Here is a 14,851-nt window from a genome sequence, read left to right on the forward strand (position 1 = left end):
CTGCACATGTGACGTCACACCGAGCGCACAGTTGAGAGGGAAGCGCACCCAGGTTTTGCGCCATATGGCTTTGCATGTCCTTCCCACAGTTTTCATTGCTCACGCCGAAAAAAAGAAAAACAAATCCATCCAAGTAGCCTCCAGTACAAAGAAATAAGCCTGTCTCGCAACTCCACGTTAAACGGTACCGTGTCCCTTTAAAACCGTCTGACAAAAAGCCCATATGATCCCCGAGCTCCAATCACCAATTCCTTCTGCAAAAGCAGCCTCTGCATTTTTGTCTGTCTGAACGCTACAGCAGCACGGTGGGGGTACAAAAAAAAAAAAAAGATTGAGGATAAGGCAGAAAGCTGAAGAAATGTGATAATTCAACGGTCATTTTCATGGCGGAGGGGAAACTGGTGCGGAAGGAGTTATTCTGGGACTCCTTTGAGCCTCGAAACGCTGGATCAAAATGGTAGGCTACAGAGGAGAGCGCTGCATTTTTTTTTTTTGTTTATTTTTTTTTGTGTGTGTGTGTGTGTGTGTGTGTGTGTCCCTCTTTGATCTCTTGCAAATTTCAGCTACTTAGCAAGGCCGATCAAACTTGCCACACTTCGTGCCTCGTTGTGTGTTCGCACCGCCGGGGCTGTCACACCGTGTATCTTTTGCGCTTTCTGTCCCGAAGTTTGTAACTTGCCGACACGGCACAACTTGGAAATCGAAGCTTGCCGAAAGAATGCGATGGCTACAATAGCTACATTGATGCAGAGAAGGAGTTAAATTCTTTCATATCGGAGGCAAAAAAAAAAAGAGAAAAGGGTGCTCAGGTCGTGACTGGTGCAAATGTAGACACAGCGTGCAGGGAAACTCCTCTCCTGCAAACAGCCGGTGCAGGATAAGTTTGCTAGGCTTTGACGTTCATGCATCCTCGGTGTTGTCCAAGAGAGGACTGGATGTCACTCTTCATGTCTTCATAACTTCACTCTGTTGCAGGTGACACTCAGGCAGAGGTGTCTGAATAATATCCTCGGAAGTGTCTCAATCATAGCGTGTGACAGTCTGTTTTATTGTATCATGTTTTAGTTCTGTGGTGTGTTTCGTCTCAGCTTCTTTTTCTTCACTTTTCCAGAATATCCGTTATGATTTTCAACCGGACTCCATGTTTTTGTTTATTTCCCTCGCATTAGATGAAGATGCTTCTGCACAGACAGACTGGCAGAGTTCTGGTAATATAGAGGCAGACAGTCCGCTCTGTCTCCAGGGTCATATTAGGATGCCTCATTAGGAAAGCATGTGGAGCTTGATGCAGTGGTGGAGTAATCCCAGCGCGCGTTCACATCTGGAGGCTTGGGTTAATATCTGGGTCAGGTCAGTGGGGTTAGCCCTGGTACTCGCTGGGTGGCTTCTGGTGGGAGCAAAGAGGGAGGGAGAGAGGTTTTGGTATGTTTTTCTTCCCTTTTTTTATTCTATTTAGGGTTGTTGTTTTTTTGTGCGTGCATGAGAGTATAAACTGTGACAGGCAAAGTGTGCTGGGTGAATGGCAATGCGCCTGTGATCAGAGATATTGTGTCTTTTGACTGTTTTGGTCAACATGCCCCTGATAATTTCCGCAATTACTTTGTTGACATCAAAAGCGGATTAGTCTCCTGATAATTGTGTTGTTATCAATAGCTTCATACCCATAAATTCCCTTATTCATGGATGGATTACTCAACAGGCCTACAGTATTAATAACCGTTATTATTACTGAGGCCAAGGGGTCAGGTGGGCCTTGGACCAGACAGTCTGTATGAAGTGTCTCTTCACATTTGTTGTTGGAAAGTCAATAAAACAACAACAAAGATATAGAAAATATCCACAAAAAGACAAAACAAGTAAAAAAAAATAGAGATGCAAGTACAAAGTGATGCAAAACGACTACAAAGAGACTCGAAACAAGTTTGTGAACAGCGTGACCGATGTGGTAGCGTTGCTTGTAGTCGTTTTGTCTCTTTCAGTCTGTGGGTGTTTCTCTAGGAGGGTCTTGGTGCCCAGAGGCCTATTGTCTCATAATCCCTCCATTCTCTTATCCAAATGATTGTTGTTTTTTTTGTTGTTTTTCTCCTAAATTGGTGGATTTGTGAATATATAAATCTGTGTCACTTCCATGCACACTTTCGATAATGTACGCTGCACACTTTGTACCATCCCACCCTGTTTAGGCTGGTGCGGCCCCCGAGTAGCTCCTTCTGCATCCTCGCAGGGTGCTGTGAGTTTTACGTAACTGCCTATTCAGGGCATTCCTGCCCACCCTTGACTTTGAGGCGTCACTGTCTCTGGGTGCTGAGCGAGGAAACTGTCTTTGGTCCTTGTGACAAGTGCGGCAATTCCTGAGCCCCAGCAACAAACTCCAGCAGACATCCCCCCCCCCCCCCCCCCCGCTCTCCTTGGAAACTCAGGACTGCACTGTAGGTGCTGCTAATTTATGCCCCTGAGATTAAGAAACAGTGGACACGGCTGCAGAGAGCAAGGTCAAAGTCACTGAGTTTATGTAAGCTTTCTTTTGTTCTTGTTGGTTAAAATGGCACAAGTAATTACAGGGGTTGAGTTTACTCTTTGTATAAATCCGCATTTTTATTGTTTCCCAGCAGCTGGCATCTGTGTCTTTTCATTTAGGAAACTAATTTAACCCCCTATGGCACTTTTTTTAAAGAAATAACTTTGAACCCCATTATCATAGAGGCTAACCAGCTTTTTCTTTTTGGTACAACTTGATATGAGGATTTCGATTAGCCTTTCATCGTCGGGCGTTTTCAAGATATTGGGAGAGTTTTCTGTTTAAAGTGTTCTGGTGGCTTTCAGCTGAATTCAGGCCAGGGAGAGACTTAGGAGGAGCTTTAAAGCAGATGGGAATGAGTTTTCATGCTGTTTTCAGAGAATTGCCAAGCAGGAAAGAAGGGATGTTTGATCTGATAGTGATCATAAATATTTGTTCAACGTTTAGTTTGTACACCCGGATTCTTTCTCTGCAGGAGGTTTAGAGATGCACAAATGTTCGGAAAAGATGTGGACAGATCAGTTTGAAAAGTATACTCCTTTTCCATCACAATATCTAGAAATAACTAAAACTAACCACTGATTTATTCCTTTTTTAAATGTATAGTTTCACATTTTGTGAAATTCACCTCTTGTATTTCTTGCAGAAAGTTGGATAAGAAGATCGGTAGCCTGTCACTCTATTACATTTAAAACTACAGCTGGTTAGCTTAGCATAAAGACAGGAAACATGGGGAAACGGCTAGCCTGGCTTCGTTTGAAGGTAACAAAATATGCATACCAACATCTCTAAAGCTCACTAATGTGGTGTGTTAAATCCATACAAAAGCCAAACTATTTGCTGTTTTGCGTAAGTTATATGTCAGACGAATTCTCCAGGAAGTTACTGCTCCCAGCCAAGAAGTAGTCTGGCACATAACCACGGTAAACCAGCGAATGTACAAGCTGTTTTGTGGCTTTTGTTAATGTTTACAGTCTTTGTGCTAAGCTAAGCTAATGGTCGCCGGCTGTAGCTCCATATTCAATGTGCCGCTATGATGAGAGTGGTGGTATCGTTCGTCTGGTCCAACTCTCCAATGGGGAAACAAAAATACATTCCCGAAAATGTCGGAACTATTCCTTTAAGCTCATATTCACCGTTTCTCTGTCGTCCATTGATTGGTTGCGGCTATAGAAAGCCGATGCTCCTCCTCTAACTCTTTTTCCTCTCCGTCCTCTCTGACCTTCTCATCAAACATATCATCTGTGCACACACACACACGCACATACACACCAGAGAGATTCCTCTGATAAGGGGCTCTTTAGAGTCTTGTGTTAGCCTCTTCTCTCTGTGTGTCATGCTATAAAAGGGGTAATGAAGATATCACAGTTTCATCCCGTGTAATTGCCCTCGGGTATGTCTGCACCTGCTCGCTGCTACACATCACAAATGATCTTTTGTCTCGAGAAGATCACTTCAAAGGTGCATCTTTCGCCCTCTGTGCCGTACATTTGGATAAATCAGAATTTCTGATCTTTTTTTTGTTCCCTCCTCTTGATATTTTACCAAATAGACGTATCTTGTTTGTACAGCCCTCCACACTTTGTTGTGCCACAGGTATTTGGTGTCGCATCTCTGAGTTTGCTGATGAATGCGAGCACAGCAGGCGAGTGTGTGTGTGTGTGTGCGCGTCCGCTGTTGTGCACACGCATGTGCATGTGACGCTTGCTTGGGAACAGTGTGTTATGACTCCAGCGGAGCGGTGGTGTGTGAAGCGTTTTAACGTGTGTGTGTGAGTAGGAGATGCCAGCACCACGGGCCGCTCTCTTGGCCAGGCTTCCTGACTCAGCGCTTCCTCTCCCAGCTCATCCTCTCCCAGCCACAAACTTCCTGGCAGAGCTTCAGTGTGGACGCTCCAACCTCATCGCTGCCCCCCCCCTTACACCCACCTCCAGTAACTCCTTTGATAATCCCAACTGCTCGTCAAGAGTCATCCCAACTCCAGACGACCGCCGATTGATGTCTCCTTTTTCACATCACTTCTGATTGGCCAACATGCACTTTCACCAGCTTTACCAAACTGATAAAAAAAATGCACTGTGTTGTCCGCCATGTTCAACGGGCAAACATGCAGCTGAGGCAATCCTGCTCACGCTGTTAAATTTTAATATACTGTACGTCGCTAAGATGCTGCTCATGCTGTTCTCATCCTTATTTTTGTTTGTGCGTCCCAATTTCATGCTCGGGTAAACGCGTATCAGTTGTAGATTGACTTGTCACCTGTGGTTGCATTAACATATAGATGGAAATGCGTTTAAATGTAAAGGTGAACGCTGGTGGAGAGCTCCACCAGGGCACGACTGGGGCAAGTCCACGCTGCTAGATTAGGACTGGGGGAAAAGCCCACAGTGTGGAGGGGAGATTGGATGTCTGGGATTAGAGCAGCGCTAATGCTGATAATAGTGTCTTTTATTAATTGCAGTGAATGCTGTGGTTAAGAAAGTTAAATGTTTTAATGGGCTGAGGGGAATAAAATAATTAGCTGAAGTGGTGGAAAGAGAGAAGTGAAAAAACTAGCAGCTCATTTTAAAGTCATTTAGGATTTGCCTTACATCTGAAATTGTGCTGCTGTACATTTTACCTGAAATCTCCTTCAGTTCTCGTGTTTTGAGGCAGCTCGGTTTGTGATGGATGTTCTTTTGATGACTTTTCCTTTTTATGATGGCAAAAATTCATCACTAATTTACAATCCGTTTTAATTATTGATTATTTAGTAGGTTATTTTCTCTCAAATCCTGTGATTTAGCATTGCACTTCTATAATGTTTGGGGATGATCACTATATTCAATATTTTTACAACATACTTATCACCAGACTCTGCAGCTCCCCTCATCTCTACTGAGGTCTGTAGCATCTTTTAGCTAACTGTTTTAATTATACAGCCCGCAACTGTACTGTTTCGGTTTACTTTCACTGCTCTCATAGTTTTATTTTCAGCAAAAATAATTCTTTAAACCCCTCTGATTGTTATCCGCGGAGCACCAAACAGCAGACGGACAACGCAAGCGACTAGCTGGTGAACCATAGTGGAGTATTTAGCAGCTAAAGAGCCAGACATTCAGGTAATAGGTGTGTTTATACCACAATGTAGTCAAGTGTTTAGCTTTAAATTCAGATTTCCGAGAGTCTCTCATAAAACAGAATTTGGATAATCTGAGGGTTGATTTTTTTCCACCAATCTGCATCCCGTGCACCACTAATTTACTGAATTATAGAATCCCTTAACCATGAGGTGTAACTATCCGTCTTACTACGATTATCAGATAAAAAGTGTCATCCCGATGAGTATTAAACTCCACTTTAATGTGACCGTGTAGTGTTTGACCTCAGCAGTGAACACGCTGCCGACCGCTGCTGTTGCGCCCCCCTTTAGTCATTGAACATTGATTTTTATTAGATTTTTTTTTTTTTTTTTTTTTTTATCATAGGCGTGTAACGATCGCCGCCGGGCTTGTTAAAAAGTGAGACCTTGCCTCTTGTGATATCACCAGTCTGGCTTACCTCAGAACAACATGTTTGATAACGGGATAATGTGAGTCCGGGCACATTTAGATCCTCTCTTTGCATGCATCAGCAGCGTCCTCACACACACGGCAGATTTCTTTATTTCCTGTTTACTGACGTGCACACAAATGCACGATTGTGATGCAGGTATACGCTTGCACGGGCGGTCGGGGGTTGCAGACGTGTGGGTGGGTGAGCTCGTGCATCTGCTACTGTATGTGCTTGTTCTACCTCAAGGTCAGTGCTGGGTCTCTGTGCTGATTGGATTTAGAGAGCAGAGCAGAGGAGAGGAGTGCAGACTGCAGACAGAGGAGAAATCTTCCACTAGACACATGGATGGATTATGAGCAGTACAGACATATAAAAGCCCCCCCACCCCTCTTACACAGGAGCAAGACAGCCAGAGTAAAAGACTTTGGTTTGTGCATCTTTGCGCGTCACTTAGTCTGTTTTCTGTTTTCGTCTCTTTGTGGTTGTTTTGAATCTTTTTGGAGTCATTTTGCGTCTCTTTGTGGTGGTTTTTACTTCTCTTTGTAGCTGTTGTGCTTCTCTTGTGGCCGTATTGCATCTTTCTGCAGTAATTTAGCATCTCTTTGTGGTCGTTTTGTGTGACTTTGAAGTCCGTTGGCATCTTTTTGGAGTTGTTTAGCATCTTTCTTTGGAGGCATTTCACTTCTCTTAGGGTTCATTTTGTGTCTCCTTGTGGTTGTTTTACCTTTTTTGCATTTCTGTGTCATTTGATTTGCTTCTCCAAAAATGCAGACAGTCACTCTACAGTAAATGGAGGCCCTGGCCCAGGGGACCCGTGAGACCCCTGGGCTTGCACCCAATAGGCCTGTTCAGTAATCCATCCATCCATGACTGGACCTAAACACCTGACAGCATGGAGACGACTTGGCAGACTGCTCTCCGTCCATGCCGGTCTTGCCCGGCCTGCAAGCTAGACCAGCTAACACCTTCGCTTATCAAGCCACGATTCTCACCCGGAGAATCTGAATTCACCTCTCTGGCTCGCCTTCTCTGGGACTGAACCGGTCTGTCGTTTGGCGACGGCAGCAGGGAAGGTCTGCTGAGCACACAGAGGACACGGTGTCAGTCATTACCCAGATGACTTTTTAATGGCTGTCTGATTGGACTCCGCCAGAAATGACATGCCCTTGTCTCGTTCTGCGTGGTCGTGTTTACTCGTGACCCGATCCTTATCCCGCCACGCAAAAGCACGTTGACGCTACTGTGAGGCCAAAACTCGCTGTTGTTAACTGGACGATCTCTCTGTGGCGAGTCCGTGTTCGAGCCTGTCATGCTTCGCTCTCGTCTGCGCCGGTGATGAGTCGGGGATCTGTGTGTGTTCTGCTCTCCTACCATGGCCGTGCCAGTGAGGGAGATGAGGCCTGACACGGTGCCCACTCTCCTTCCTCCGGGTGTCAGTCACGTCGAGCCCTGCGCCCGAGCCCCGCAGCAGGAAGCCTCGCTGCGAAGAGGGCTGCTGAGTGTGCTCTTTACTGTAGGTTGAAGGGCTCCCCCCCCACACACACACGCACCTCCCCGCTGGGTGACAAGAGGGGCCGAAGCTTGAGCTCAAGGGATTGCTGTCTTCATGACCGTGGATGGGGAAGTAGAGCCTTCACTGTGCATATGGACACTTTGACATTCGGCTGACAGCAAGTTGCACTTGCCTGTGAAATAATTTATTGAGAATTTCTTAGTTTTTTAGTAGTTTGATGGAAATGAAAGAACTGCTTTGCATCGACTACGAAGCTAAATAAACTAATTGTTTCAGTTCTGGTCTAAAAGAACCATAAAAGCAACTTTTGACTATTGAATTTTGTGCTACAACCGTTGATTGTGGACATCATTGTGACAATAACGATATTTAAATTACTAGGTGGTATATTTATGCAAAATCACACATGAAATGATCATCAAACTGATGTTCAAACCAATGTTATGCATTATATGAAGCCACACTCTTAGTCCGAGTCATTTATTTGGACAATAACACAACATTTTATTGTTGTAATGCGATTTCCCAAAAAATGAACTTGCAGTAATATTACATTTGCCCAATATTTTTTTGTTCTCCTTGAACTTGTTTTGTTTTATTCCATATATAATTTTGATTTTCAAATAGTTTGGAAGCGTTATTTTGTGTCTATATTGCCCACAGATGTTTGTTAAACTAACTTAAAGAAGGTGATGTGAGAGGACACCGAGTTCACTCTGAGCGGTGTGTTTGCAGGCTTAGAGAAAGCTTTAACCCCCGCTGTGTTTTCCCCCTGGGACTCCCTCCTGCCTGACTGCAACCTGTCCTCCCTCGCACTATTGATGTGTCCACGACTCTGTGCTGTGCTCTGACATTGGCCCCCGCTAATGGATCAGTCTGTTCACCTCAGCAAGCAGTCAAACAAGACAGTCGAGGTAGATGCTGTTTAGTTCTCTGCTCATAAATCTGCCGTCTTACATGGCGGGTTGCAAAATAGTAGCAGAATAGGAGCATTTTAGGGAAATGTTAGCTTTATTTTAACTCAAGAGAAACATTGAAAGGAATGAACACTTTTGCCAAGGCTGCTGTTACAGGTGGCCCCACAGTCAACTGCATTACAGTTAACAGATTTTTAAAATGGCAGAGATGTAAACTTTACAGAGCAGTAAATCCGCATGGGCCGTCTAGTGCAAAGGTGTGGGAGGAAAAGGCCATTCTCACCAGTAAAGTCAAATTGGAAAGAGGGATTTTATTGTTGGGCTCGGCTCTGTCTGGCTCAGGTCCATGAGTCTGAGCCTCTGCCAAGTGCATACCAGCGACCCTGACATGGCTGAGCTGGCCGACGATTCACCAACTATACTTTTATATCGCAAGCTTTGATCTACACATTGACTGTGAGCTTGACATGTGCCTCTGACTCTGACCATCACTGAATACAGCTAAAGCAACAGCTATTCAACAGCAATAATTAGCCAAAAGTTTTCTTTTTTCATTACTTGAATGAAGCAGCCTCTTCTTGAGCTAAGCAGTAATCCTTCATCACAGCTTCATCAAAACTGGATTAGTGGTAAAGTAGTTTCAAAGTTTGAAACTTTTAATTTAAAGTTTTGCCAACAGGCTGATCACGGATGTGTGTTTTTTTTTTTAAATTTTTTTTTTTAAGATGCCTTAATTATCTTCCCAAAAAGCTGGGCAAATGATGTCTGACACCATTAGAGCAGTTAAACAATGGATGGCTAGATTTGGTTGGTGTCGGTTGTGACCTTTCAGAGTAATTGTGACGATCACTGAGAGCGCATTCATCCGCCCAATTAGTATGATTTTTGAATCTGAAAAACAAGCAATGAAGAAGCACGCATTTGATCAGGTTAGATCAGTGAATAATATCTGCTGTTGAAGACCATGTCACATGATCCAAAGCTCCAGAACAGCAACTAAATAGACCTTGTGGTGAGATCGTTTTCTCAGGAAGTCGTCAAACTGTTCAGGTAGTGTATTGAACACGGTGAAGACCATTTTATGGCATAAATACTGTTTTTCATGTTTACTTATTTACTAGCAGAACTGTCATTTTCTATAACATGTAAAGGACACAGTACATTTCCTGCAGTACATATTGCATAGATTATATATTTAAATTATATTGCTATTGAATGAAAAGACATGAACCTTGAGAGTTGCCGTGTGCAACAAGACGTACGGAGTACAATGCAAGAGGATCCCCTCACATGTTGTGTTTGCCAGATTAAGTGAGTGTGAAGGGAGCTTTTGATTGAAGCGCTTTTAAATGACACCTCTTGTTGGGTGCGTCAGTAATCCCCCACGCTGCGTGTTTGTCACAGGTCGGGCCTGATATGAATAATGTAGTGGGAGACTGGTTAAAGGTGGCTCTCCGTCTAATGACGGCAAACAAGCCCTCTCCCTGACATTTCCAAGGAAAGTGAGAGAGAAGGGGGGGGGGGGGGGGGGGATGACAGACAAATATCGAGGGAGTGGATGTGGTCTTCAATTGCAAAGTACTCACTTCATTTGTTTGCTACAGCGCTGTTTGTGATGAAATGAAACAAGATGCCTTTGTCTTTATTGTATATTGTGACAGACGCAGCTGCATGGTAAACAACAACTATCTGCTATTGGATTAAATAGTTTTAATGATGAAAATAACGCAATCATCCACTGATTGAAACCCCTCAATCTCCTACATTCAGCAGTATTTGACTGTTTTTGCAGTAGAAATATACAGTGCAGTTTATTGTTTAAAAGGGGCAATCTCTGCATTATGGAATTATAGTTATGCCTCTGAGCACTCGATTGAACATATCGAGCATATAAAAAGGTTTTTCGCAAGCGCATGAATTATGTTTTGTAGTGTTAAATTTCAGTCAATCGTAGAATAAAGTAGATAATTTGTGATTGGCTTTTTCATCTCCAATCTGATTGCTAGTAGGATAATTGATTACTGGGTAGTGAGGTAGCACTTTCAGAATGGGAAGTAGTTATAATTTAAGTTTGTAAATCAGTCTCCACTCTATTAGCATGCAGTCTCGTTGTTTTGGTAGCGAGCTAATTTCTGCCCGAGAAACATTTGCTAAGCTAGTTGGCTAACTTCCAACCTGATAATTAGTTCTCGCGTCAGTTCTCACGTGTGCAGTTTACAATGATAGCCATGTCAGGTTTAGCTGCCACTCAAAATCTGTAATAATTATCTTTCAAACAATGGGTGTTGGATTTCACACACAAATACACAAAAGCAGACGTCTCATTTCTAGGTGTCAACTGTCAGCTAAACTGTAGCTAGATAGCTAATTATCATTAAAGCTATCATGAAATCAAAATAGATGTTGTATTGTGCTGGTCGTCGCCTATACGGAAGTATGAGATCACCAAGCCTGCCGCTAAAGCTACATGTCCCGGGCTAACAGTTAGCATCCTCACAAGACATGGAAATAAAGAAGCACCATTGTTCTTGTATTCTAGGTTGAGACAGATTATTAGGGTAGGCTAATGATAGAAAAGGATTGTTGTTTGCTCAAATGTATTTGTTCTTTGCTTGGTAATAATTTCTCCCAAAAAATATTATGTGCATGCAAGTTGTTTTGTTTAAAGTAATGTGAACGAAATCTACAATTTAATGTAACGTTATGAAAATACACCCGTCGTCATACCTTAAAAATATAATTGGTTCCTTTAATTTGACGCTAAACTAACAATATTCTTCATCCTATAGAATTTAGTCTTTGACAGCGTTGTCCTATTTGAATCTCAGAAGAAGATGCAGATTATTATCGCTGAAGCCGCATAACTTCCAGTCTGCAACTTACACTTGATCTGATTAAGGCTGCAGCATTTCGCCCTTGGGCGACGTCTGTAGCCTTGCACGGGGAGAGATAACCCGATCTCCACTCCTCTCTGGCTCAGAGTCCAATTTAGCAGCTCTAAACTATGAATAAATCTAACACTTCCATAATTGAATTCTTCAAACAGGCCAGATTTTGAAGGTTAGGACCAAATGCAAATCAATTATCCAGCTTTAACAATGAGAAGTCATTTCATTGATCTTAAAGAGAAAATATGTTGGGCAGCAATGTGATTCATACTCATTTATTACAGAGTTTTTCAATAAATGCCACAATAGTTGCTGTCCTAAAATTATTATTTAATATCTTGCCCTTTTCTTTCTTCTTTCTTGTGTGCGTCTTGTCCTGCACATGCATTATTGTAAATACTGAACAATAAGAGATAGAGATGTAATTATGGCTCCAGTTATATCATCTCCAGCCAAAACAAGGTTTATATTAGTACTTGTCCTATTCTGCCTGCGAGAGACGCCTAGAATGATAAATTCCATTAATTGTTTGCAGGGTTACTTAGTATTTATTCCGGCATGGTTTCCCTAATTATTTCTCCGGACGTGTTTTGTCTTGTGCATAATTCTCCGTTCCACAGGGACGGTGTAGTGAGTGGGTGTGCTGAGAGAGCCGGCTAATGGGGGGGAGATGGCGCTGAATACCAATGCAGACCAGTCAGTGCTTGCAGAGACCAGACAATGTGTTTGTGTTTGCGGTGTGTGTGTGTGTGTGTGTGTGTGTGTGTGTGTGTGTGTGTGTGCGCTGCTCTGTCCCCACTCGCATCCCGTCTGGATCGAAACCCTGCCCTTCCTGTGCTAAAATAAACCCACCTTGGGAAGTTGAGGACCTTGTACAGAGCGCTGAGTGTTACACCTTTTGATTTTTCTCATATCGTATCGTGCAGTGTACATGCAGTCTATGACTGTGTGCAGTGCACTTAACAAACTGAAAATCATGAAGAACACTACTGTATAATAACTACTTTAGGATAAGAATTCATGATGGATCTATGCCTCTAGGTTGAGATCAAATCACAGAATAATGAAAATGTTATGTGATCGAAATAACAATCATGTTATAACAACATACGCATGTTTTTGTGAAATGACAAGAAAGTTTTGTGATGTAAGAAGACAAAGCATGTGACGCTTTAATGGGAAATGTTGAAGCTTTAACTGATGATAATATTTTCCATCTTAACTTTTCTCTCTGTCTCTCTCCCTCCATCACATTCTCCTCCCCCATCTCCAGCTCATAGTGGAGAAGACCACAGACTTCCCCTCTGCAGAGTTCTCCCTGGTGGAGGATGTGGCTCTGCACTTCACCTGTTTGATGGACGGGCTGAACGAGCAGCGCCTCTTCCAGCCTGACCTGTGCGACGTCGACATCGTTCTGGTGCGTCAGCACAGCACCTTCCCGGCCCACAAGGGCGTGCTGGCGGCCTACAGCCCTTTTTTCCACTCCCTTTTTGCACAAAGCAAACAGCTGCGGCGGGTGGACCTGTCACTGGACGCCCTGACCTCGCAGGGCCTGCAGCAGATCCTCAACTTCATTTACACTTCCAAACTGCTGGTGAGCAGCCGCACTGTCCACGACGTGCTCAACGCAGCTGCCCTGCTTCAGATGAGCGACATCGCAGCCTCCTGTCGCGACCTCATCAGCAGCCACTCGCTGAGAACCACCTGCGCAGATATGGCCAGTCAGAAAGGGCTCGGTGGCGGTGACCCGGCTTCTGTAGCGATGCCTTCCAGCCAGCTCTACCCGGAGATCAAACAGGAGTCGGAGCTGGGGAGGTTGTACAAGAGGGACGGCAGCAGCCCGTTCTCTGTGAGAGTGGAGGAGGCGGACAAGACGGCCTCCCAGCAGAAGCAGTATTACCAGAAGGACGCGTCAGGGGGCGGGGCTGGTACAGGTGTGGCCGCTCTGTGCAAAGTCGAGAGCAACGGGGAGGAGTCGAAGACCGCCGACAGCCACGGCTCCTTCAACAGAGACCAGATCATTGTTGAAGTCAACCTCAACAACCAGACCCTCAACGTGTCAAAGGGGCCGGAGACCAAATCAACAAGCGCCATGGAGGCGGCCGCCATGTTTGGTTGTTGCCACGACAACGAGAGAGATTCAGAAGAAGGGGAGGAGGACGAGGCGGAGATCGACGACACGGGCGGAGAAGAGGAGGAGGACGACGACGAGCTGAAGAGGGGGGACATACTGGGGCCGAGCAGCGAGGAGGAAGACGAGGAGGACGATGAGGAAGAGGAGGAAAACACCTTAAACATTCCAGGCTTGGAGCAGCCGGCCTTGATGGATCGAACCCGCCGGGGCACCAGAGCCTATGCCATGGCGGGTACCACCGCCTCCATGCGGCAGACACTAGCAGAGGCCAAGCTGGCCAACCAGCGGCTGGGCGGTAGGAGGACGCTGGATGCAGAGGGCCTGGGCCAGAAGGTGAGGCTAGAGGAGAAGCAACATTTCCCATGTAAGAAATGCCCTCGCGTCTTCAACAACCGCTGGTACCTGGAAAAACACATGAACGTCACTCATAACCGCATGCAGATCTGCAACAACTGTGGGAAACGCTTCCTGCTGGAGAGCGAGCTGCTGCTGCACCAGCAGACCGACTGTGAGAAGAGCATCCAGGTAGCAACCAAGTTAGATTTTTTTTTTTTTCTCTTCTGTAAAAATCTTTATTATAAATCTTAATGATACAATCCTGAAACCAAAATGTTAGGTCAGAGGTAAAGATGGACAAATTTCACGGTGCCACTTTCTGCTGTGACCATGTCTCGCTACAATCTCTGTGACCCTCTGACATGTTGTCATTAGCAGGATGAAAGAAGCTCAGAGTTCATAAAAGTGCTGACACATTCATCTGGGTCACGTCTTACTGTCGCCACGCTTCACGAGCCACAGCAAATAATTTGGACAGCTTCTAATTTACTACTTGCCGGTTGTACTTTACGAATTAAGATTCTGCAACACATACAAAAGGGCTTCTGAATTAGTTGATTACTCAATTAGTTGCATGCCTGCTTATAGAAGCTGATGCCCAGAAACGTCCCAAACGCAGCAAAATGAAATGAAAAGAGAAAATACAAGCAGAGGATCTCTGTAGATGCAGACATCACCACACACTTTTAGTGGACCAAAAGTGATGATTGAGAAGGATTATTTTTGTATCGGTCTCTAAATTGTTTTTTTGGAAAATCCTGCTCATTCTACCTTTGAGTAAAGGACCCGAATACTTCCTTCACCTCTGAGCTTGACACAAAAGTCTGCAGACACTCACTTACTGCATGCTTTAAGGGAAAAACTTAGAATTTGTGTTTTGATTCAGCGGTGACAATATGTAGTTATAATATCTTCCTATTAAAGGTTTAAACATCAGTCCAAGTTGAGGCAAATAAATAAATAACTACGGTCAAGAGTAAAGTCTATATCAGTGAAACTAAATACTTCAGA

General features: G+C 44.2%; 1 protein-coding gene across 1 annotated transcript in view; it reads left to right on the forward strand.

Annotated features, from left to right (window-relative positions):
- Window positions 1-78: 78 nt before the first annotated feature.
- zbtb47b (zinc finger and BTB domain containing 47b) overlaps window positions 79-14,851 on the forward strand; it is an 18,106-nt gene continuing 3,333 nt past the window's right edge. Inside the window, exons 1-2 of the mRNA XM_031849943.1 lie at window positions 79-457; window positions 12,644-14,029. Of these exons, the coding sequence (XP_031705803.1) occupies window positions 455-457; window positions 12,644-14,029 (1,389 nt within the window). The 5' untranslated portion in view covers window positions 79-454. The remainder of the gene's footprint in view (window positions 458-12,643; window positions 14,030-14,851) is intronic.

This window comes from Anarrhichthys ocellatus, unplaced genomic scaffold, assembly GCF_004355925.1.
Source record: "Anarrhichthys ocellatus isolate YVR2014 unplaced genomic scaffold, GSC_Weel_1.0 scaffold10, whole genome shotgun sequence".
NCBI lineage: Eukaryota > Metazoa > Chordata > Actinopteri > Perciformes > Anarhichadidae > Anarrhichthys > Anarrhichthys ocellatus.